The sequence below is a fragment of the Pocillopora verrucosa genome, chromosome 12 (assembly GCF_036669915.1).
Source record: "Pocillopora verrucosa isolate sample1 chromosome 12, ASM3666991v2, whole genome shotgun sequence".
NCBI classification, from domain to species: domain Eukaryota; kingdom Metazoa; phylum Cnidaria; class Anthozoa; order Scleractinia; family Pocilloporidae; genus Pocillopora; species Pocillopora verrucosa.
Genome location: NC_089323.1, coordinates 2340073 through 2365951, shown reverse-complemented (window position 1 = coordinate 2365951; position 25879 = coordinate 2340073). Strand labels below are relative to the sequence as shown.

Here is a 25879-nt window from a genome sequence, read left to right as displayed (position 1 = left end):
GTTCCTCCATCGTTAGCTACTTGGAGAAAATTGTCATTAAAACCCCCAGAAACGTCTTAAAGAAAGATTCTAGTGCTTTTTATACATACCATACACATGTGTACAGTAAACTCCACTCCAACTCCAACAGACAGAATAAGTGTCACAGCAGGTACAGCACTGAGTTTTATACCAGCCAAACCCATGAAGCCGTACACTTCAACTGTTATCATCACCAAGACAATTACCTGTGAAATGTGAAAATGCGGAGTGTGAGTTTGAAAAAAGACCCTTACTCATTCTATTAGTACTTTGCATTTGCTACTCTTCTGGGATGGAGGGTGGAACTAATGTAGTCAAGACTTGTACAGATCAACAACAAGGGGTTTTAATTGCCAAGGATGAATACAAGATATTTCATTAAAATGTCGCCATTATTCAAACAACTCGACCAAACAAACTTGGTTAGGAAATTATTATCATGACGGCAAAATCGAGAACATGCAAACTGTGATCAATACTTTTTAAACATGCCATCACACCGACTTTTATCGATTTTTTAAACACATTTCCGAGAAAATAATAGTGGCCCATCTCCCTCAGACAGCCTGGCACATCTTTAATGCCCTCACAAACTGTTATTTCTCTATAACCCCTTCCGGATGTACCAAATAATGAGCAAGTGTACTTACAATCAGCATCGCAGCCCAGAAGTTACACAGAATAACAGCCATAACCACGAAACTTGCAGACAGAACAATGGCAACTGCAGTCATAAGATGCTTCCCAAGCCAAATGTACTGCTCCCAGAATATGAACGGAATGCCACTTGGGTAATTAGGCAAACCAGCTTTTTCAAATTCTTCACACAAGGCACGAACACTCTGCAAAAAGGGAATTTTACCTTAGCTGAAGAAAAACTGAAAACCTCAAATGCTCCTGATATGTTGAAGTACACACTAATGGGTTTGTAATATTTGTAGCTTTAAAACTTCCTGACAAAATTAATATTCCAGATTGTTGGTATGGTTTTGATACCATATTGTGCGACATCACGCTGAAATGGTAGATGTCTAACGAACTTAAAACCACGTGAAGTGAGAGTTGTGTTGTTGAGGTCTCCGAGATAAGACTATATTTTCATTTCTAAACTTTCAAGAATTTTACACCTCGATAAATCTTTCAGTTGAAATCGGTTGATAATGGAACCAACACAAAACCGTAGTTGCATGTTGTAAAGAAGTTGTACCTTGATAACATGAATGAAGTCTTTTGTCTCTCGGAGATTGATCAGCTTGAATGGAATGTAAGAGAAGTTGATCACTGGTGCTGGTGGTTCAACTGTTGCAAAAAAAAAAAAACACTCTCACACACAAGAAAATTTACCATTTTCTCTCCGTTAATGTAACTGTAAGTATCTGAACATCTACAGAGTGAGTGAATTGAAACACTAACTTGTGAGCATACACACACTAAGGAAAACTGCTGTGTTTTAGTCAGCCTATGAGATTCTGGAAGTTTTCATGCCCTGAGTGGTTTATCATGTTGAGTTCCTGGGCAAGACACCATGCTCCCACAGTAATCCTCCCCCTTCACCCCAGAGAACAAATAGGTGGTGTACCAGAGCCGAAAAAGATGGGGAAGGGGGGGGGGGGTGTGTTTATCCTGCAGTGAACCAGCATATCATCCAGGGGAGAGTAGAAATGCTCTTTGTCCCTTCATGCTATAGAAACTGGTATGGACTCTAGTACCACTACACCGAAGTAGACACCTTTTGTATTTCATACATTTATAATTTCGAAGATAAAAAATAGTTTATAACAAGCACACTGTACCTCGCATTGCACTGTAGTCTTGTGTACTCCTCTTGTTGTACCAAGACTCTTCTGGTTCTGGTCTGATATTTGCCTGCAAAAAGAGGACTTGTGAAGTCAAGTCTTCATAGAGTTATCATACTGGTACAATCAAAAGTCATGATTATGTGCCTCAAATCTTTAGTAAAACTATTGTCAGCTCAATGATGATTTTAGATATATGAAATTCATGTATTTGCACTGCGGTGAAGAGATGAAATTAAGAGATCCTCGCAGCTAAGAACACTACTGAAACGAGTAGTTGAAAATAGGACCTGAAAAAAGTTCAGGCACGTATGGGATTTGAACTCATGACCTCTGTGATAATGGTGCAGCTCAGTTAAAGAGATTGGAAAAAATTAATGATAAGCTTGAAAATTCAGCCTGAATTTTTCAAACCATGTAAACTGTATATAAAGGAAGATTGTGAACCTTTGCAAAGACCAAAGAGAGTTTGATGTAAATGTCTCTCAGAGTAATACGTTCCTATCACGTCAACTAACCTGTGAGTCAGTGTACCCAATGGGGTCCATGTTATACCAGACCAACAGGTACTTGTAAAAGGTCTCTGGTCTAATGATTCCATCTTCGTTGACCAACCTGACACTTCGAACCTGTTGATTTGGAGGAGCAACAAAAAGGCAGTCAAACTCAATGAGGGTAGATTCTTGAAAGCTTTGCATCAAAACTCTGCTATCAGTTAGAATAAACATCCCTTCTGGGTGTAGAAGTCCTACAAACTTTTGACAAGCACAAACTACTTTGGGGAGTGATTTCACCAGCTTAGAAGACTCCCATCAGCAGATACCCACCTTACAACAAACCCACTCACTTAGCAAAACAACAACAAAAAAATGACCAATCATAGAGTCAATGGAATCATTGCAAACTCAGTGATCAGTCTCCATGATCAGCCTAATACCACAATGCCAACACACAACTCTTCCCATGACTCTGACCATAACTTCCACAATAGTTGTTGAAACTTCAGCCACAGCCAAAGGCAACAAGTTTTTTTCAGGGCTACCCTCACTCAGAGCATCCAATATTACATTAAAAGATATTAGAGGCTAAAACATACTATGGATTTGTTTGCCATCTCTTTTTCTCCAGTTTGTGCTAACAACTTGAATGCCATCACTCCATAGTCAGATGCATTTTTGTGCCATCCTGCATAAGTTATTCTTCCTTCCTCCCAGTCTTTGTCAAATGCCTTCTGCAGATCTGAACAATATAAAAGATCTCTTCAGAAGAACAAAAATAATAGCACTACCAACACCAGAATGTTGCACACACAATAATAAAGTGATTCATGCCCAATTTTAACATTGAAGGTGGATTTCCTTGTAACATACCTTTGAGCCAGTCTCTAAAATACATGAGCCAGAATAGTGGTAATTCCCCCTCTGGGGTTTTTATGATGTTGTCAATCTGTGAGAAATAATTAAAAACAAGTTAAGCTATTGTTTCTTGTGCTGGTAAGCCTCACAGAAAACTGAAACCTCTTCCATCTTCCTGCCCTGGGAAATGGTGCCACACAGGACAAATTCCCAGATTTTAATTAATTAAAGGCCTTTGGTTTGGAAGAAACAGAGAATACTTTGAATGCCAAAACAACAAGAAAGATTGTATTTTCCACACCCTTGTGAAATTTTCAATTTTAAAATGCAGTCATGCAAAACTAACAGATTACCCCTTTTTAACTCTTTATTCCTTACTGCACTTTAAAAGCGAAAGAACCTCAGGAATCATAAACTAACCCTTTATTCCTTACTGCACTTTAAAAGTGAAAGAACCTCAGGAATCATAAACAAACCCTTTATTCCTTACTGCATTTTAAAAGTGAAAGAACCTCAGAAATCATACACTAGAGTTTCCCAAACTGCTCACTAAGAGGGAAAAGTCCCCATGTTTTTTCTTCAAGAAAATTGTAGCAACAAACTTACATGATTTTCATTCAGAAATTTAATAAAAATCTTATTTACAAGAATCTTAATAGCTTGTCACCTGAAGGTGTTAAAAGGCTAATATTTCTACATCACACCAAACAAAAATGTGGCCACAACTGGAGAAACTACACTTAAGGAAGAGTTTTTACCTTCTTGAAGGCCTCATGAAATTTGAGCAAGAGCTCCTGTCCATTAGGATAATCATAGCCTCCTTTGGTCACAATTTGCATCTGGTAGAAGGAGAAGTACTCAAACTGCGCTTTCACAAACTTGTGTTCAGGGCTCTTCCGTGGAACCACATCAGTCAAGTCCAGGCCCTCCTCTACTTTCATACAGCCATACACACCAGCAGCAAAGACACAGGCAAACACAAAAAGGACAGAAATCTGAGAAAGGACAGAATATACAACACTATGAGTAAAACAGATTGAACTTTGACAGGGATGATCAGTAATACTCTTCAGGTCTAGCTTATTTCAAAACAGTCTTCATTAAAAGGCTAAAATTATTATTTTACTTAAGCCCCAGACATTCATTCAGGGATTCAAAGATTCTTCAGGAGCATTATTCTCCTTAACCCTTCAACTCACATGAGTGACCAAGACAGAATTTCTCCCTACAATGGTTATACAATATCAAGCAGACAAGTGATGAGAATAAAGAACAAATTTAAATAAGGGAATTTAAAAGTTCATCCAACACCAAATTCTCCCAACTAACATCAGAAGAGCTGTATGGCAGACAGTAAGGAGAATTACTGATGAGATCTTGGTTTAACAAGTTAGGTATCAGTATTGTGTAAGAAGCATTTAACTGTACCTACTCTAGCTTTCCATCATGCAAATTAAGTAGTCTAAGTATTGAATTATCAGTAGCTTTGCTTTTTTAAATGTTAGTTGAGCCCTCTGACTCCCAAGATCTCATCAGTAATTCTGCCTATTGTCTGTTATACAATTATTATGATGTTAGTTGGGAGAAATGGTATTGTATCAACTAACAATTCCTCGATTATCTCTTCTCTCTATTCTCCTCACTTCTCTGCTTAGTATTGTACTGATACTGTAAAGAGAAATTCTCTCTTGGTCACCCATGTGAGTTAGGGAGTTAACAGCTTCAGGCAAAGAGTGTTAGTGGGGTAATATATTAAGAAGCTTTACTATTACAGTTTAAAGTCATTAAATGCAAATGGCATAAAATCTTGAAAGTACACTGTAGGTGAAAGTACACTGTAGGTGAAAGTACACTGTAGGTGAAAGTACACTGTAGGTGAAAGTACACTGTAGGTGGTGCTCTGCTAGATCAAGATGCCTATTATTGTATTTATATTGTAAGGAGAAATTCTGTCTTGGTCACCCATGGCAGTTAAAGGGTTAACATCTTCACACAAGGAATGTGGTAATATAAGAAGCTATACTGTTGCAGTTTAAAATAGAAATATAAAATAGAAATATAAAATGCAAGTGGAATTATTTCTTAAAAGTACACTGTAGGTGGTGTAACTTTAGCTGTGTCAGTGGCAGTCTGTAGTTCTTTATTGAAGTCAGTTTGTATTAATACTCAGTAGAGCTGCTATCACCTTGACTGGCATTTTTTGTAACCATGGACCATAGTACTCTTTGGCAAAGTAAGACAACGACAGAACCTGGAGCTTCTCTTTCACCATATTCCACCTGTTTGACTCTAAATCTGGGTCTGACATGCTTCGATTGGTTGAGGCCCTCCACATTGAATCAAGCCCTGGGGATGATCTTGAGTTTGAGCTCCTTGTCCTCATTAAGTCTTGGACTGAAGAACATTCAGCAGTAGCCACTGTGGATTCTCCATTTGCTGCAGCATTAGCTGACACCTGAAACTGAACATTTCTTGGTGTATTTGTTGGTGGTAGTGTTCGGATCTTGCTTTCCCCTCTGGAAGCTAACACAACAGAATTTTCATCAATGGTGTCCTTTGACTGTCCCTTGTAAGTGCGTCTTCTACCTCGCAGATCAGGGCCAGCCTCTCCACAGGTGCAACTGTCAGCTGGTGTTTGTTCTGAGTAGATTGCAAATGATTTATTATGACCTTGGTGACTAGAAGGCCTGGTGTTAAAATCATGACCATCTTGCTGCTCTGTATCCAAGGATCTGCCCAACTGAACTTGCACAACATTTGCTGAAGCACCGGCTTTAGCCTTTGCATTACCCACCCCATTACTACTGCGTATATTACCCAAAGCTGACAGTTCGAAGTCACTTGATTCTGTCATTTGTCTATCTCTACTGGGACAACCCCTCTTGTGTCGCAGACGTTCTGTCAAAGGGGTGTTACCCACTTCAGCTGATGCCGATGCTTGAACTGTCACCACATTAGGGAAATGCAGTGTCTGTGACGCTGTGGCCTGGATATTACCAGGAAGTATAACAGTCCCACTAAGACCTTGCAGCACAGAAATGTCTGACATAGAGTTGCAGGAGTTGTGATACCGGTGAAGCACAAGATCACTGTCATGCCCTGTTGTACTGGGTGTTATCGAAATTCTCTGAGGCTCTGTCCTCCTATAAAAGAACAAATAAATATGCAAGGATATGACTTAACTTCATGAAGTCATTACATCCAAAGTTCAAGTATTGTGGCTCTTCAGAGCTGAGATATTTCACAACAGGAAACCCAACCCCTTGCCCACCACACTGAACAGCAGCAGTGTAAAGTGTTACAAAATCTGAAATGAAGCTTCAGAACACCTTTAATTGTTGAGAAGAAAAGGTGAGTCTAAATTACTGAACAGGCTCAAGAACATTTTTGCAGAAATGAGTTTTGCTGAAGCAATCTTTGGTAAAGCTGACAATTTTACAACTATAATGAATACATGAACCAACCTTTCAATACAGCAGAGCAGATCATATTTGCCACTTTTCCTTCTGCTTCTGTCAATCACTATCATAGCAGGAAATATTACTATGACAGCAAAAAAATTGAACAGGACCACAATGCCAGCCTGCAATTTAAACAAATTTAGTGAAATTCAAAAGCATGGTTCTCTAAGTCACTTTCATTTGTACAAAGAGGACAAACAAAACCAGAGAGAATCTGCACACAAACCTGTAAAGAAAATGACCTCAGGGCTGGAATCGGTATCAGTGCCGCCATAAAAAAAGCAAACATATTGTTAAAAGAGGTCAAGAATACACTGACCCCTGTGCTTCCAAGGCAATATGCTGCTGGTTCCTATAAGAGAAAAACATTAATTTAAAGTTATGTCTTTAAAATTGTTCAGCTGATTTGCAAAATAAGATCCCCTAATATGCACAAGACTGTAAACAATGCAGTGTTCTAAGCTGCTACCATTTCAGCTACCATGGGTGGGGGGCAGCACCTGTGTTTGGCAGCCATATTGTTGCAAGGTGTAGCATTCTAATTAGTAAGTGTTCATGTCTATAGTGCCAAGTCTTTCTCTTTGATGAAAATTTACCTCTTCTTCTCCAATGACCAAGTAATGGGCCTAACCTATGTCCTGTGAACTGCCAAAAATGATTAACAGCTGTATTACTTAATTTTTAGACAAATAGCATGGTCACATAGCAACTTTAACTTCCAAGCACTCATGCTTGGACATGGCATTTGAGAACTTTGGCTGTAAGAGATCACTGCAACAACTCAATTAGTTACCACTTACTTTGGTTTTATCTCTAGTAGATGCATATGTGTGAGCCAGCAGGAACATGTCGTCCACTCCCAGACCCAAAGCAAGATATGGCAAGATCTATTTGTCAAAGAAATTTAAGTAAGTAATAACAGGATATGAAAAGATAAGGAGCTGTTAGATGCCATCTACATGTAATCATTCGAGAGTCCACAGCTTACCTGGGTGGAAGCAGCGTTAAATTTGATATTGACAAAAGAACAAAATCCAAGCCCTGATGCAACAGCCACAGTCACTAACAGGACACCAGCAAAACCAAGAGCACCATGAGAGTCTACTGCATTGGTCCAGTGTTTCAGGGTTACACATGCATATAAGAGCTGACAAGAAGACAAAAAGTTGTTTTGATCATGTTTTACTTCATAAATTAATTACAGTATTTATTCCCCATGACCCCTCTTATCTGCACTATTGGTTTGTCAAAATCACTCTCTGTCATTATGAGGTAATTATCACATTTAAGTCTAACAATTGCATTATCTTACCATAAGTGCATAACCAATTGCCACTTTGGAGTAGCTTGTCTTGGAAAAGTCCTTCAGGAGATCATTAAATGAAGTGGAAGAAAAAGCTAGGACCTCTGAGTCTTCCCCGCTTTGATCAACCAAGTTGACTGTCTGTAAGAGTTAAAAAAAAAAGTCTTTTATACAACAAAGCAAAACAGGTGTAGCTGATCAAGTGACGCAAATGGAATAAATATTTGACTCCTGGCAGAAACGTTTAAGCTTGATGCCTAGCTGGGTCACTGTGCTTTGTTCTTGGGCATGAGGATTTACCCCCAAAAAAACACCTCTCGACTGGGGTATACATGGGTACCCCTCTCCTACCAGGGAAGCCTCAGGGGAGGGTTGGAACCTGCTATAGACTGGCACCCAATCCAAGGGGGTAGCAATATCACTGGTTACTTGATACTATGGAGACTGGGAAAAGTTTCAGCACCTTAACCCTTTAACTCTTAAGATCTGACTGTTAATTCTCCCCTCAAGCTGCTACACATTACCTTGTAAATCAGTTGTGAGAATTTAGTGTTAGATCAAGATAACAACTTCTGCCTGATAAGTTGGAGTTTTCTCAATACCTGTTTGTAGGATAATGTATGGATATTATGGGGAGAAGTTCTATGTCAATCACCTCTGAGAGTTAAAGGTTAATAGCCACTCAGCTCAAGTGCAGACTTCCCCCCTTCACCCCTAGATATGAAAGCTGTAGTTATCTTTACCTTTGTGAACTCACGCTTCCACGCTTCCAAAACTTGAGAAGCTTCATCTTCTGACCACTGCTGTTCTAAGTGCTGGACTTTTGCTGCTCCATGCCAGTGATTGTACATTTGTTGTTTACCCATCAATAAAACAATACTTTGCAATGCCTCGGCACTGAAATAGAAATGGTGCAAAGAATTAATATTAAGATTAGCATCACCATTATGATCTCATCATCACTGTGAACACTCTGATTGGTCAAGAGCATACAGCCAATAAACAATAGCATGTGACGTGACTTGCAGATATTGGGTTGTCATGTTGAGTTTAAACTCTGCCTTATTTCCATGCCTCTTGTTTGCATTGTGTACTCAAGCTTTTGCAAACTCAGAGAGAAGTGTCTTCTTTTGCAGATTGTTTGAAAATATGTTTAATAAAACTACTAAATTTTTGGTTTTTACATTATATCACAAATTATCAAACCTTGCAAACTATGGAATTACTACAGACTAAAACTATTTGAGAATTATATCAAAAAAACAGGCTGATCAGCATTCATGAACCAAACTTAAAACATTCTGCAGACAAAGAAATCTCAAGTAAGGTATAAATATTTACAATCATGTGGTGGAAAAAAAAACCAGATACTTCTACCAGCAGTCATTAGTTTTCAGACAACCTTTGTTTGAACTATGAAACTATGCCACCATTTGTCCCAAATCTGTCACACAATTATGGGTTAATCATATGTTTTCAAAGAAAGCCTAACCTTCTGACAAAATCAGTTCTATTCTTTGTCACTCCCCCTACAATGAGCTCTTCAGGCCAATCAAGATACTTTGTTGCAAATCCCTGGCAGCCATCAGTCACCTCTACACCTATATCTGGTTTCTACATATAACAACATGGAATACATAAATGAGTTATTAATGCTCTTTAAAGTATAGAATTCAATGACTTTTCTGGACTTTTCACACTCCATTACTTTCACTTTTTAGTCTCATGCTACAATTCAAATCACAAAATCTGAGTAAAGATGCTTAGAGTTTGTCCCAAAATTGAACTTTTTCTGACAATGCCTATTTCAACTTTCTGGCTGATACTACACTTCTTTCTGATACTACATCTAGCAATTGTTACAGCCAAGTGAAGAACAACCCACTGTTACTCCCACTTTCTCAAGAATAAGTCAATTCCCTTTCTGTGCTTTTCCAAGTCTAGATAATCAGGTTGCAAATTTTAATGCTTAACAGACAATCAAGACTTCGTACAAACCAGTTCAAGGTTCTTACATGCATGTCATATGTTGCTAACAAGAAGTAACTAAGGTGTAATTTTGATCTAAAAGGCTTGGTTGCACCAATACTTGGTATTAACACAAAAGCTGTTTTCCAATCAGTTTCCTTACCTCCTTCCTGTAATTTGGTGCTGTATGGGGACACTCTGGATCAAATGGGTCAAGGCAGGGTTTCTTCATATAACCACTTGATATTCCAGCCTAAACAACAATAACATCTTTTTTAAATGAACTTGAACTCAAAAAGAGAAAGGAAGAACAATTTCTGAAGTAAGAATTAGAAGGTGTTGGCTTCTTAAAACATCTAAAGAAATAGAGAAAAAAAATTTAAAAAATAGGCAGGAAATACAGTGAAACCACCATCAAGCTGACACCCTTAGGACTTTCCCAAGTGTTTGCTTAATGGAGGGTAGCTACCTTATAGAGGTTTGTAAAAATTGCACAATGTTTGCTTAAGATTAACACTCAATTGTTACTCTGTACTTTGATCAAGCTTGATGTTGTTAACAAAGCTATCCAGAGTTCAAGTTCATTCCCAACTCTAATTCATTAGTGATGATATCCATCTGATCAACAGTTTATTGACAGCTACAAGGACTGATTACATTTAATCAACTATTTCAAGGACCTCATACCATACACTACATTGTCAATTCAGTCCAGTGTCTCCTTAACCCTTTACTCCCCAACATCAGTAGGCAAATTCTCCATACTATACTCCCATATTTCTTACAATTCTGACAAGGAGAATTTGTTCAACAATCAAGAGCTTCTTTAGTCGGTGATCATCTCCTTTATTCTCATGACCTTAATGTTTGATTCAAAGGTGATATTGTAAAGAGAAACTAGATGTTCATCACTCTTAGTGGTTAACGGGTTGATAGAATTTTTAACAATAGAAATTAGCCAATTATAGTTTATTTTAGTGTCCACGTCTGCTTGATGGAAAGTGTCTGCTTAATTGGGGGTCTGCTTAATAAAGGTTTCTCTGTACATTTAAGTTCTTGATTCATACCTCATTCAGCAGTCCCATCAACTTCTCATTCATTGATGGATAAAACTCATATATATGTTCTACTAATTCAATGGGATTCAAACTTTTCCACTTGATGTCAGGGAATGTTGACCTTTTATAAAAATACAAAAAGAGACTGATGAGAAGTGGACATACATTCCTAAGGGCAGTGGCTTAAGCATTGTGATCTTTTTCAAAAAGAAACATGTGCAGTTTCGTACCAGTCAAATGATGATACGTATTATTAAATATGTGACTTCACTCAAATGAAAATATGCTTCAAGTTAATTGGCTCAAAATTGTTAGAGCACTTTTTCTACAATGCATCAGTGCCTTGCCAAAGAAAAATGTTGCTAAAAGAGAATTAATCTTTGGGTTATTACTATACTGGTCTACTTTTGCCTTAAATGTTTTCTTTAATGTATGTTTCTTACCCAAGGTTCACTTTGTTGTGTGGACCAAGTGGTTTTGCTCCTTCCCAGAAACAATCCAGAGGTGTTATTATGACACAGGGCAGAAGCTGCTGAATAATCTATAAAAGACAGGGTTTGTTTGTCAAAAAATGTGTTGAGAAACAGGAGAATGTTTTCCACATCTCCAAAAAAACAAGCTAATGGATCAAAACAATTTTACATGCATGACACCCCTACTAAAATAACTGCCGAACATCTGAAAGATAAGATCCAAGTTAATATCAAATTCTTAGCTATATAACTGAGATATTGGATAAATACACCAAAAAAAAAAAAATTTTAAAAAACCTTACACTGTCAAGTCCCATATTATCATCTAATGGTGGAAGACTTAGAGTATAACAAATATCTTTCAGTGTCCATGTCCTAGAAGAAGAAAATCAGAAATTATTTGCAAACCATGGTGAGTCCTTATGACTCACTCGGCTTCCTTCTGAGTAACTATATGCTTGGCCAAGATGGCCGACTTCTCTTGAAGTGCAAAAAAAAAAAGGTTCTCAGTTAATGGAGATTAATTATACACTGCTCTTGGCCCTAAATATGTCAATCACACAAAAGCTGACGAGGTGAGAGAAATAAAGCCTTTAGTGAGTTTAATGCAATGTCAACTTCTCCATATCAGCATCACATACTGCAGTGCTACCTTAAGCCTAAATTAGTGACAGTATAACTCTTATCTAACAATTTTACTGGTTGGGAAAGGCAAGGAGGAGAGAGTTATTTAAAAGGTAAGGCGCATGTGAAGGCATTTGAAGTATTTTTGGATTTAAACCTGTGAGTGTTGGCCAGGTCACAAACCGGTGCTTAAAATCTTTTTATCCCACAAGTCTTACACAATTGAAATTTCCTGTTTATCAGATGACCCAGGAGATTCAAAACTGGTTACATAAACACACAGTCATGCTATATATAACTCACTGGTCAAACAATTCCACTGATATATTTGTAACTCTCATCAAAACATCCAAGTGTCGTTTCATGGCCTGCACAGAAAGGATATTTGTCCCTTTGATATTTGGCGTTTGAATCAGCAGTTCATGTGTGCCACCATAGCCTTCTCCAAGGGCTTTTTTAGTGTACAATAGCTCTTTTTCCAGGCGACCATCCACTGAAATTACAAGGAATGGATAAATCAACCCTTTAACCCCCATGAGTAACCAAGACAGAATTTCTCCTTACAATATCAATACAAAATCAAGCAGACAAGCGATGAGAACATAGAGATTATTAGTTGATCCAATACCAAATTCTCCAAACTAACATTGTAAAAATGTTATTGTAGACAGTAAGGAGAATTACACATGAGCCCTTAGGAGCGAAAAGGTTTAGAGACACTGTTCTCATCATCTTTCGGATAAAAATACAACATACAGACAGTAATAATGATTTTGTTTTGTCTACTTGGAAGTAAAAAAAATCAAAGAAGTCCAGATTGTGATGATGCAATCTGTGGACTTTGAAGCCTTCATGTAAAAATCTGCTGCCTAACTCTAAGAACAATATTCTGTACTTTAACCACTAATAACTCATCTTCCCCATTGGATTCACCCTACTTTTGTCTTTATTTCAAAGTTATTGTTACCTTGCATTATAAATTAGATTGTTAACAACAACATTGTACAGTTGACTTCAAAGAACTCATGATGCAGAGATAAAGCACTGTGGTTAGAAGTCAACTTGTCTTGAGTTGCTACTCATTGACAAACATAGTATGTCTCAGGGAAACAGATATTAGCCCAAGAATGAGGAATATTCAAGTTATTGAGGATTTAGTAGCTGATGGTCAGAGAATACTCTCATACGTTATCCAAACCAAGGGGAAATAGCTTATGGATCAAAGTTCACTGCAGCAAGGGTTTGAATTCAAAGTCTGACTGACTTAAAAGTATCTCCATTACATACGGATTTTCATCAAGCCTTCAGGATTTTGAAAAATTTAGCATACATTTTTTTCAATTGTCATTAGCAATTTGCATTTTTCATCTTTCTGTTCTTTGGCTTTTCTAATGCAATAAATCCCTTCGGTACTTACTTACTGGCTTATGCACTTATTCACTTACTTATCTCTCTGTGCTCAGAAGGACACCTGAGGCTATAATCTTACTAAGCTAATAATTCCCAGATTCCTTCACCTCGAAAGCAATTTGAAACATTCACAAAGACAAAACTGAATTCCATTTCTGGCTGACAAATTAGTTGATAGTAATTGATGACGAACCCAGTATAAAAAAATATCCACTGACTTAAATTACTTTTAAACTTTTTTTCCAGTAGGAGCAAGTATTGAAGATCAAGAAGATGGCTGTCTTTGTGTTTTCCTTTATTTCTAACAATCTTGCTGGTATCTAAATTCCTGGTGCTTGTTCTTACATGTTTGTTACTGGTATCTGTGTGTGCTATGATCTGTATCTTCAAAGATTTCCCCGTGACAGCTCTTCATGCTGAGACCATTTTCATCACCATGATGACTACAAAAATTTTGAGGTCTAAATTACTGCTGCATTGGCAACCTGTGTTTGCTGCTTAAGTAGCAAGTTGTCACTATTCATATAAAAAAAATTACAACCCAACTCTTCTCCTTTTTCTTCATCTGCACATGTGTCAAGTTCTGAAATGTTCCAAAACCTTTAAAAAACTATTGCTTGTGAATACTGACAGATCTTTTATTTCTGATGACCAGTTTTTTTTCTCTGGGCAGCTAAATGGCCAACACAAAAAAACCCTGACTGTGACCACTGCATAGAATCTATAGAAATTTTCTTTGATCATGAAACAAGTAAAACTTTTTTTGTGTGTAAAGATCATCATGGCTAAAAGCCATCTTTTTAATCATGACAGTGTTTGTAACCTCTGATGCCATCTGCTTTCGTTACAGATCATTTTTAACATTTAAAGCAACTTCAGCTGAAGTTAGCCAAAACCATTGAAATCATAGACGGAATTCAGAAACATTTTGAGTCTTTCTGGGTGGGCTCCTAAGAAGATATAGCAATTAGCAAGATTTCCTAATCCGTAGATCAGTTTAAGGTGCTGGGAAGTGTTCAGAATCCTTTAAGTGGTATTGACAATAATCCATGCTCACTCAGTTAAGTTTTAAAAGTTTCATTCTGCAGAAGTAAGGGATACCCACATGTACTTGACATTTTTGTCTCTCGACACAATCAGTCTTCAGTATACCGACTCACACTGCTTTATAGCTTTTACAACTTCTGGACACCATGAAATCAACTTATTTGAGATTCTGACATAAACGGCTCACTGTTTTTTATTGAAACTGTACCCTTGTTTAGGTCATTGACACATGATAAAAATCTTGCTCTATTTCTTCAGACATAACATCCCATGTTGAGGATCAAGGGAAGTCTTTTCAAGCTGATGGGTTTTGGCATCTGCCATGATCCCTGGGCTGTGTGTTTTGGTACCAAACCTTTTAATGTCCCAATGAAGCAGAAAATTAAGTCATTTGTTGAATGCAAATTGGTAACAACATATTCAAGTTTGACATTTGGGGGAGAAGTCACTGGGGCTAACAACAGCTTAATCTAACATAGTGAAAGAGTTTGCCAATAGAAAATATAAACATACTAGTCGGGGTACTACCAACATCTTTAAACCAACTCTTTAAATCAAAGCTCTAATTCTTATATTTCTTTGGACAAAGAAAATTAACAAATCTGTAGAATAATTGTTACAAGTTAAAAATGACCCTTAAACTGTTTCCATAGAGATCTCACATTTCCAGCAAAAACTCTAGCAGGTTATGACAATTAGGAGATGAAAAACTTTGAAGTAAAGGTTTGTCAATCTTAAAACAATGCTGCATATTTGAACAATTCAAAATTACATTTCTGAATGACAAAATACAATCAAATTCTACTGAAAGGAATCAGCACAAAGGAGTTGTAGCTGACTTTGGCACAACGGTACAAGGTTTTTTTTTTTTTTTAACTGCAATAGGAATTTGGATGATGTACACCTTAAAAAGTGGAATTTCAGTTTGGATTTAGCTACTTAAATTGTAGGACAGCTGACACCTGTTCAACATGTCTGAATATCACCTTACCTAGATGCCCCAGCTAATGAAGAGGAAGATTCAAATACAAAATGATGTCATTGCTGTATTGCATTGCTGTATTGCAATAGCAACTAGTGAAGGTACAAGCAAATACAATGGCAATATAGCAGCAATCTACACCACATGCAGATTGCATATTGCATGAAATTGGCTTCCATAAGAATGCTCCGATCTCAATGGAGTGTGCCATATGGGTTGACCCTTAGATTAATTTTTAATTTTGTAATTACCATACATGACTTTCAAATTGGTTTTCTTGTCACTAAAGAAATCTCGCCCAGGCTGTAACCTCGCAAGCGGACAGGAAATGCGCAAAACAATACGTCCGCTATGTGACTGTATAACATTTCTAAAGTATGTTGGAGCAAGGAAATAATTGTAATCTACCAAATCACATCGATCGACAGCCGATATCCACGTAGGATGTTTGCAAAAAAATAATTACTTACCTTCAATCCACAGATTCTCAGCATTTGTTTCCAATTCTGCTTTGATCAATCCGATCGCTGATATGATCAATAGAAGGAAACCAAGCATAATTACAGTTCCACATCTTCGCTGTATAAAGCGGCCAAGGCCTCTGAGGAAAGACTGCAGCAAGGAGCGAACGACCAAAGCCGGTCTATTCCCCTTCGCATGGCCCTGTTGAAAAAATATACATATCTATAACCACTGCATTTGTTAAATCTACTGCGGAAAGCCGCTAACAAAAACAATCGAGTTACTGGGATTTCGCGTAACTGCGAGAAGGGAAATGTGCAGCTTGAAGGGAAATGGCTTTGCCGGTATCAAGTAAGCGCGAAGTTGGAGCTTGCGATGTTCCATTGTACATAATGAACTTACGACTTAAACATGAAAGAATAGTACATTCCATCTTAAGTATAGTCAGTTAATTCTTGTTAAGCTCCAAGTTCGTGATCAACCACGAAGATAAAAAAGATATGGATCAAACCAATTTAACTTATTGACGTAGGTCTTTCCGCTGAATTTCAACCATCTCTGTGTAAATATTTCTACATAGAATCGTTATCAAGCTCTTGAGATTCTTACTGAAGTTTTTATTGTGTCTCTTGTGTAACAGCACGTGTTTTACCGGTCGGTTGGACCACCACGATCGACAAACTTACCAAAGCCTTTGATAACTTAACAAGCCTCACTAGACAGCGAGGGCGAGGTCTTCCGAGTTAAATTTTTAAAACGATTGAGCTCGCCAAACATTGCATGTTTCTCTTCTTACATTAGTTCTTCTTGCATCTGTCAATGTTGCCATCTCGAACCGATATAAAGGGGAAATTCCAGAGGATCAAAAGTACCGGAATTTTAAACAGATTTATCGATGCAAGTCTAGTATACATAGTCGTAAGATGGAGAACGATCGTTAAATTTGATCAGGCGTCAAAATCAACAGCAAAGAAGAAGCCGCCAACAGATTCGAAATTGCTTCGGCGCCTTTCATAAACAATGTGAGGTCACACACAACTTCATCTGGCGAAATAATAGCGGAGGAAATGGAAAGGATGTGATCACGAATTGCTAAAGTTTATATCTGGCAATCAAAACAGTTGGTGGGCTACGGGACGGAGATTAAAAAAAAGTCAAAACCTCAGAACTGTTGCAATGTGTCCAAGATAAACGAACGTAGAAGGTGTCATGTTTTAACTGTCCTACAACGTAATTTGTCTTTGTTCTACTCTGTTGCCCGCCATCACAACTTTTGTTAAGTCGTACGACAACATGAGGTCAAAATGCCTTTAAAAAAATTAGTTCCTGACAATCGCGACCTCCCTCGTAGCTGATCCTACCGAAACTCCACAGAGAGAAAATATACGGAGGGCTCCACCATCCCCTCCAAAGTAAATATTTTGAGCGACTACTAAAACACAAAAACTTTCCATTAAATTACAAATAATGTTTCAAGACCTTCGCCAAGCTCAAATAGGCTCTCGATGACCCGATTTCAGAGAACATGGTCCAGCTCGAGCAGAACTTGACGAGAATTCGATGCGGAGTAATGTAAACAATACACTAGACGTTAGTTTGAAGAGAAACTGCGACTTGTCCACAATATGGATGCAAACTGCCCCATTGAGTAGCTCTGGATTATTAATATTCTCTCACCTGGTCGATCTCTCGTAGCCTCTCAGCTGCCCAACCGGAGTTTCTTGACGGAAAAGTGCTCATTTTTCAGCTGAATGGTTAAAAATTTAACGACCACGCGGTGTTGAACTTCAACGGTGTGAAACGTTTTCAAAGCGCGAACGCTCTACACTCACGGCAAGGCGACTGAGACAGAGTCTCTACCATGGACAGTAACTCAAGTGTAAGACAGAAACCACAGAGCGAAAAACATCGTTTTCTAAAAGTCATAATCCGTGCTTAGAGTCATTCAGTTCGTCGCAACTGTACATTCCCTCAGTAATGAAAACCGATCCGTCGGTGTCATTCCTGCGTGAAAACTAATCTCCGCAACACCACTCTTGTCTAACGTCACCAATGCACGCCGCTGATTGGTCAAAACAGTCTATCTTACAAGTAGTACCTCCATTAGGCGATCGAAGACCACACATGACGACCAAGACACACATTACTTACTATCTTTTTTATCTCTGACCGTCCAAATCACAGAACAACAATGCCACTAAAAGGTTTCTCTTAAAGGTGCCCGGCATAAGTTGTCTCTCAAAATAAATCGCGCTCACGAACGCTAATCCAGAACTTATGAAACGTAAAGAAGAAAAAGACCTTGTGATAGAGAACACGGAGGAATGTTTTCATACCACAAAATTTTTAAATCTCGAGTGGCGGTTTCCACATTTTCGTCAGGGGTTTTTCCTGCGGCGAAATCTCGCGCGAAGGACTTAGACGAGCATTTTATGAGATTAAATTAGTTTTACTAAATGGAAAATTTTTGACGGAAAAAGAAGGTGACATTGGACAGAATTTCTCTCTCTTGCGCGGCGTAATCGGAGTCACGTGCATTACCATTTCTGCCTCGAAGGCAACAATTTCCGGGGCTATCAATTAACGTCGGCCATTTTCCATATACGAGGTTTGACATTTAGATAATCGCTCCAAGATGATTTTACATTGTCTCTAAAGACCTTCGTTGTTCAAGAACCGCATGCAGGCCTTCATGTTCTTGGTGGGTTTAACATCTATTACGGCTCAATTTCCGCTCCGAAAAAGGTTCTCGATGGAATAACGGTGATCACGGGCTTTGATCGCCAGATAATTGGCGCTTTGTGTTTAAGTATATGGCGCCCGGTAGACTTCGAATGTGTTGCCTTTTTGCCCCCTTCAGACGTAAAAATTTTATCTGGCCCTTAAATTTCGTGCAACAGGCCACCGGGTATATCGACTCTAGTGTCACTCAAATAATAACGCATAGACTTCCTGGCGTCGACCGAGCCATTCATTTGCAGCTTGATGAAATTTTGCTGAAGAATTCTGTTATTTGTGTTAATATTTTGATTGGAGTTTGCCTTGTGCATTGTAAACAGTTCTCAAAATTTCAAAAGAATGGCAGCGTGCACCATGCTGTTTTCATAATACTCTCGTAACTGTGGGTGTGCCGCGAAATTAAAATTTTTTTTTTTGTGCTCGAGTCGATCGGTTCCAATTTATCTGATCTGTTACACCATAATTAATGTTACCAGATTTTGTTGATCTGCCAATCGCTAATCCGCAGCGTGGGAAGCCCGAAATTTGCTGCTATCAATTTAGCTTAGCCTGAAAAGAGGTCTGTTTTGGGGGTTATCGATGAAACTTCACGTGATGGGGATCTCTAGGGATGAATTCTCTGCCCCATTCCCCTCACGACTCGCGTGAGGCTCTACAAACAAGAAGAGAGATATTATATAAAATGAGGGGAAAGGAATTCGAACGGTAAAGGTCTTGAGGATTAAAAGGGGACTGAGATAATAAAAAGAAAACGAGAATACCAAATTCCTATCGTCCGTAGAAGTTGGAAAATGTAAATGGGGAGCATTTTACTCGCTCTGTTAACCAAAAATTCACCCGTCGCTTGTGTAAATGGAAAAACCTTGAGCTAAACTTGTTGATATTCCATCGAACACAAAGACGATTGGAGCCCTATGTTGTTGAAAAAAAGTTGCGGTTGTAGATCGAAGAGAATTCTAATAAATGACGGTATTTTTTTCTTAATATAGAGGAGAAAATGTTGATCATTTGCCTACAATATACTGCTGTCTTTCATCACGCAATTCAGTCCTGTAAAAGAATTTCAATGTTACGATTCATTAATGGTCGGATCCCGAAGATCCCTACGTGAAGCCTGTCAGGTTCGCAAGAGACGAAAGCGGAAACTCAGAGAACTAAGAGTTACACGAGTAAGCATTTAGATTCCACAATCAACATAAGAAGGTCTATTTTGAAGTATGTGCACGTGGCAGATTCTTCAGTAATTGACATTCGAACTATATGTAACTTCCTTCATTGAAAAAGAATTTGCACTTCATTACTGGAATTTTTATCAGCTCAGAATCGTAGGTTATCAACAAATAGAACATTATCCGTCGTTCAGCATATTTCTTACTCTTCCTCCTGTTTTGTGTTCGATTCTTATGACAACAACCTTGTTGCTTTTCAGGCGAAAGTCACGACTTGTTTGTCTTGTAACTGGATGTTGTTTTTAATGAAGTGGTGTACATTAAATATCTATGGCTATTTTCACAGCCAATTTACTGAAAGACGTTGACCATTCATTAAAAAAAATTGTGCGGAGGAACTCTTTCCGGAGTCACGTAACCTCATCTCCATGAAGGGATTCTCCCCCTCCCCCCGCCCTTGCCGACCAAGCCACTAAAAGAACTTAGTTCATAGAGGTGTTGCAAATGTTGCCCATAGCATTTTGGATAGCCCTCGCTGAACCGTCACGTAACGCTCCCCGTAACAGTGTGTGAGCATTCCAAATCAAAAGTTAGGGGTTCGGGAGTCCGTTTCCTCCAGTCCACTCTTACCGCGTCAAATCTTTCTTTTAACTCGTTCGCACTTGCCCCCCTCACCCGACTTTGCTCGCGCTGCCCCACCGCAAAAGTTGTTTACTTTAAAACAACATTCTTGATGCTAAAACCAGAGAAAAAACGAAATAGCGAAAATGTTGGTTGTTTACGATAAACGAAAAATTCCGAAAATGTTGTTTGGAATGTAAATTGTCTGAGAATTATTATTTTCCAGACCGGAAGATTTTCAAACAAATGAAATGTCTTTAAAGGTGGTCCGAAACCTAAAACCGTTATTCGGGGGTTTTGCAAGAACACGAGTTATCACACATCCGTGGTCTACAGCGAATTTCGACGCTTTTGCGCGCCTGCTCGATAAATTCGAGCTGGCACTGGGTTCATTGACCTTCCCCGAAAAACTCGACGAAAAAAAGGTTCCTAGGCTGAGGCATACCCTCAGGTATTCCGAGATTTTACGACTTTTTCTTTGAGTCTTCTGTTTCTCACTGCAAGAACGAATTTCCATTTATTGCGACCCTTGGGGGCTTGTGCAGGCGCTCAGTTGTTAAAACGACGTCCAAGAGTAAGCAGCTCTTCACGATACTGTAGAAGCGGTGGGGTGAAAAAACAAGGAGGCTTGGTGTGGGTTACCTAATAAGCCCGACTCGACCCAAGCCTTCCTCACTTTTTTCATAACGACGTTTCCTAATTCGCTCCGTTTTGTTAAATGAAGAATGCCACGACCCTTAAATCTCAATAAATCCAATGAGAAACCTCTTTACGGTAAAAAAAAAAAAAGCTCTTAGTTCTTTATAGAGGGTTTAATATTTATGCGATTGAACGTCTAGGATTGACTACAACTGGTTTTACATTCCGACTCGTAATTTAACAAATTTTTTTTGTCGCTCGCGTTCTATGGGTTGAAACGCATCACATGGGCGTCCATGCCTCGGCTTTATATTGAGGAATATCAGGTGATATCGCCCGATTGATATTTCCTAAGTTCCCAACCATACAAAGGTCTTCCTTTAAAATTTGATTTGTTGGGAAACCATTTCGTTGTTGTTTCACAAAGAGAGACAATCTTGATGCTGTTTCTTAAAGTTTCGCCCTGCGCCCGCTGAAAAATATCTGAGTTTTTTTTTTCGGTCAGGCTCGAGTGGAAATCCTTTTTAATGCCCTACGTAAGCGGAAAATGGCGGTTTTGGTGCGCCGATCAATTTCCGGAAATTCCTTAAAAATTAATACTTTAACACAGGCAAATCCTTCGAATTACAAATTGCACCTAAAAGAAACAATTTTGAACCTTCGACTCGCAGTCAAACTGATAGGTTTTACAAAGCAAAGCAAAGCATTTTCAAGCAAGTTGTATTATATTACTGAAATCAAAAGGAAAGCTCCAAGATTTTAATAGTCAACTTAGGTTAGTTGTCATCTGAAGAGTGCAACGTCTTCAGATCAAGACCCCACAAACACCGAGACCGCCCGGCGCCTACTTATAGATAAAAAAAAATTAATTTCTTATTATCAAAATCAGATAAAATGGACCCATTATTTAACCATTCAACATGAAAATGGTCTCAGAATTACGCTTTAGAAATGCGTCATGTTTTCCTAAACTTATACCTCAATTTTTTTCTCCTAAATTTAGCGTAAAACATCTAATTCTCATTGAGGAGTTATGCACATGCATCTGACCAAAAATACTTTAAAAGTTTCTGATCAAATTACCAAGAAATCTGTAATTACACAACCTGTGACCCTGTAGAGGATTTTGTTAGCGAGTTGAGGAATTCATCAGTCAACCCTGGTATAAATTTCAAACATTTCTTATTTTCTTTTAATCTATATATAGACGAGCAACCTAGAGTTCCTGGCGTGCCGATATCATTTTCGCGCTGATTGCATGATCTTACTCGAAACTTGCTCAAGTTTAGCTATTTTCGGGACGAAATTTGAAAGTTCGCGCCTGGTTTCTCGAATGAACGGTCAGCGGCGAGAAATTCTAGCTCGATAACGGGTTTATATTTGCTCATATGAAGATACGCCAAAATTAGTTGCGCTAGCTTAGCCAGCTTGGTTGCTAGGCTCTAAGTGCAACTGTCCCACGAAAAAGGGTGGTAAATCGAAGTCTGGGAACGAGAGAAGGCGCGCAGCCACGCCCCCAGTCTTTCTTAGCGCTAATTTTTCGTGTTTGCTTGCCAATGTGTTCTTTTGTTCTTCTTTTTTAAATCGCTTGACAGAATAATCAATCAGCAGACGTAAATATCGGTTTCGTCCTGAACGCAGAAGTGTTAAGAAAACTCGGGGTCAACAATGACCTCTTAGTTGTGATCGTAACAAAAATGAAAGAACACAATTATGTAACAGAGGCAAATTGGACTTTCAATATCGGATAATATCTTGACAGTGAAGCCTGTTTTAGCAAAACCACATTTACAGGAATCAGACATCGCAAATGAACCTTATTAAATGGACAATCCAAAAGCCTATGAGATCGATGTTTTCTTTAATAATAACACAGCTAGCTTTCGAAATAGCTTGTTTAAATGTTTTGTATCACGGTACGGGGTAGGTTTGAAAACACAGACTAAACTTAAGTCCTATGATTCCTATAGAGTTGCTGATGAAGACCGCGATGCTGGCGGCATGGCGCATTGAAAGAAAAATCCATTGATTCTCGACAAAGGTGAGTTTGCTCCGGCATCTCGCTGACACGCTTAACAGATTTCTATGCACTAGGTAACTTATTTACTGCTCAGTTATAGAGATTCAATTGAAATTAGCTCAAAAACAGTTTTTGTTTTTAAAGAAAGTCGATTTCAAAACAGTGAGAATGTGGATTTTCCTCCCTTTCGTCGCCAACGTGAATATAGCGTGATCACGCGCGAAAAGAGTGGATGCGATTTATATCTCGTGTGCAGGCGGGATCGATGGACGCGTAAATGTAATTCACTGACGCTTGAATTTTGCTGCCTTTAGTTGCCAGCAAAAACGAGACGAAAGTCCGTCTTCATTGTTCAAATACAAAGAATCTTTATTTCATCAAAAGAAAGAAAGGTTCTTTCAAAGACAATGATAATTTTTGTTTTTTCTCGGTAGAGTACATATCTTCAGAATTGCTTTTTGAACTTTTTCACAGCTGTCGTGCTTTATTCATAGCAAACTAAACTAATATTTCTGAGAAATACCCATAAAAACTTAAAATCCTAGGTAAAAGTAACATGATCGTGGATTCACATAGCGATCCTTAGGAAAGTAATGTCTCACATCGGGAATTCATCACAATTTGATCACGAAGTTGGTGATGAAAACATTAAAACAACCTCCGGAAGGTCAAAATAGCCAAATCATAAACGAATGGCGCATAATTAGAGTCATTTTTTGACATACCGCCTATAGCTGTTGAACTAATCAATCTTTCCTTCAATCTAAAGCTCACTACACAAGATCGAGAGTAAAGCAAGACTGGGTAATAAGGCGAAAATTGTTCGTGTTAGGCGGCTAGTTTCATAGCGCCCACATTGAAACTCGAGATTATGATTTCCGCTTCTCGAACCAAACGCCGTGCCTGACTCTCAATCCTGTTTTCGTTATCTGATGTAGATGTTACCTCATTTTGTCCCTGGACCTGATCCGATCTTCTATCTGCCGTCGATCTGACATTAAATTTGATTCGTAACATGGAGGACGCAGTCGAAGCTTCGGCGAGACTTCGCACATGTGTCGTGACAAACAATTGAACGCTGCACCGCGCGGTTCACTCACTGAATGAAATGAGCTGTGAGCTGTTTTCTCGTTAATCGATGATATCAGGTTTAAAATGCGCGTTCTTTGAGTTTCTGTTTACTGGTTATGTCACTCTTCGAGTGAGTAAGGCAAGCTTCCTTTAGGTCACGGTTCAAAGGATAAGTGTAAATTATAAGGAGCATCCTTTTCAACGAAGAGTCGGCCAGTTTGAGCCAGTATTCGCCCACCAAAGCGAGTGAGTGAGGAAACGGGTTCAACCCGCGTGGGTTTAGTAGGTAAAGTGATCATGAACCCCCCCCGCCTAGAAGCATGTTGACCTAAAGTAGCGTACAACTTTGTTCTCTGGAATCTTGATCCTTTTAAATTTGGAAGAGTATCAAGAAATATTCTTATCCGTGTCATAAACTCGTAAAAAATTGAACCTACTTAAAAAATGGACTTCCTTCTTCTGCAGTTTAAAAACGACCTCCTACAGCAGGACCGTTTAAAAATCTTTGAGACTGCGATGATTCCATAGTTTTTCAATGTAAAATGCTCAGTATTCATGCACTAAACGTTTTCATTTACCGGATCCAAAACCCTTTAGAATCATACAATTACATTTCTCCCTTAAGCTTTTAAATCCTCTCTGATACCCAAATATGAAATCCGAAGTAGAATCCCAATTTTTCAAGCTTTTTTTCGCTTGTCAGGTTTTTCCTAATGTACAAAGTAGCTCTTCCTCAGAGAAATACAGATCCCTTACAAAAAAACGGGGTTGTTGGTATGTTCATGGTTTTAGATAAGAATTCTATTCAAGGTTTATAAATTCAGAAAATTATTTCTAAGTCAATTTAAAGATAATAGTATTATTATCTTGTTAAAAAAAATGGTTATATAATGTAATATCCGGTTTTAAAAGTATTTTTCGGAGTCTACCAAGAGAAATGCATGTTGTAGAGTGCTGGAAAAAAGCTATGCCATGTGAACAAATGGCTGAAAACGTTTCTTTAAAATGGTCACGTCGTTAGATTTAGGGATTAGCACAACACTGTAATGATGTCCCCAAAGCGCATCACTGTTTCTGATTTTTAAGAAGGTAATGAACAAATATTTTCCTGTTATTCCGACCATGCCAAAGCGACTTCCACCAAGTCTCAGATGAGGGTTTCTCAACTTGACTGGGTTCTCTCTTTTGCGATCACATTTGATGGTTTTATCGTATTCCTGTTGCTGATCTGATAGTCTGCGCATTTATGGATAATTTTTAAAAATCTTATTTTGCAGAGATAAAGCCGTACATTTTTGGCTTGCATTCTTTGAGGTGTAAAGATGTACAGATGTTATGATGTTCAGTTTTTCCTGAATTAACAGGCAATCCAACACTCAAGTTCTTTTCTTTGAGAGTGTTTTTGAAGATATCCTAAAAATATGAACGTTTATTTTCTTTTTTTGTTGTTGTTTTATCGCGAATTATGACGGAGGTAGTTTGAAAACAGATCAGTGTAACCCAACTCTATGCAACTATGATGACGAATCCAAATCACCTGGCTGCTGGGCCGGGTTGTTTGAAACACGATTAAATTAAACCAGTTAGCTTAAAACTTTAATCCTGGATTTCTCTAACCGTCTTTCGAATACCCAGCCCTTAACCCTTGCATGTACGCCAT

At 38.4% G+C, this 25879-nt stretch overlaps 1 protein-coding gene across 2 annotated transcripts in view; it reads right to left on the bottom strand.

Moving 5' to 3' along the window:
• LOC131783262 (protein patched homolog 1-like) overlaps positions 1 to 24447 on the bottom strand; it is a 28401-nt gene extending 3954 nt beyond the window's left edge. The window contains exons 1-23 of one of the 2 annotated variants that reach the window (XM_059099988.2): positions 24094 to 24447; positions 15969 to 16161; positions 12363 to 12552; positions 11738 to 11810; positions 11406 to 11503; positions 10972 to 11083; positions 10068 to 10157; positions 9429 to 9550; positions 8680 to 8833; positions 7946 to 8077; positions 7622 to 7780; positions 7434 to 7520; positions 6860 to 6985; positions 6637 to 6755; positions 5358 to 6315; positions 3931 to 4167; positions 3188 to 3263; positions 2914 to 3056; positions 2336 to 2446; positions 1815 to 1887; positions 1229 to 1320; positions 672 to 863; positions 90 to 227 (exon numbers count right to left, since the gene is read on the bottom strand). In XM_059099988.2, the coding sequence (XP_058955971.2) occupies positions 90 to 227; positions 672 to 863; positions 1229 to 1320; positions 1815 to 1887; positions 2336 to 2446; positions 2914 to 3056; positions 3188 to 3263; positions 3931 to 4167; positions 5358 to 6315; positions 6637 to 6755; positions 6860 to 6985; positions 7434 to 7520; positions 7622 to 7780; positions 7946 to 8077; positions 8680 to 8833; positions 9429 to 9550; positions 10068 to 10157; positions 10972 to 11083; positions 11406 to 11503; positions 11738 to 11810; positions 12363 to 12552; positions 15969 to 16161; positions 24094 to 24165 (3747 nt within the window). In that variant the 5' untranslated portion in view covers positions 24166 to 24447. Of the gene's footprint in view, positions 1 to 89; positions 228 to 671; positions 864 to 1228; positions 1321 to 1814; positions 1888 to 2335; positions 2447 to 2913; positions 3057 to 3187; positions 3264 to 3930; positions 4168 to 5357; positions 6316 to 6636; positions 6756 to 6859; positions 6986 to 7433; positions 7521 to 7621; positions 7781 to 7945; positions 8078 to 8679; positions 8834 to 9428; positions 9551 to 10067; positions 10158 to 10971; positions 11084 to 11405; positions 11504 to 11737; positions 11811 to 12362; positions 12553 to 15968; positions 16162 to 17637; positions 17972 to 24093 lie in introns of those variants that run through there. The other variant, XM_059099989.2, reaches the window with a different exon arrangement.
• Positions 24448 to 25879: the final 1432 nt, after the last annotated feature.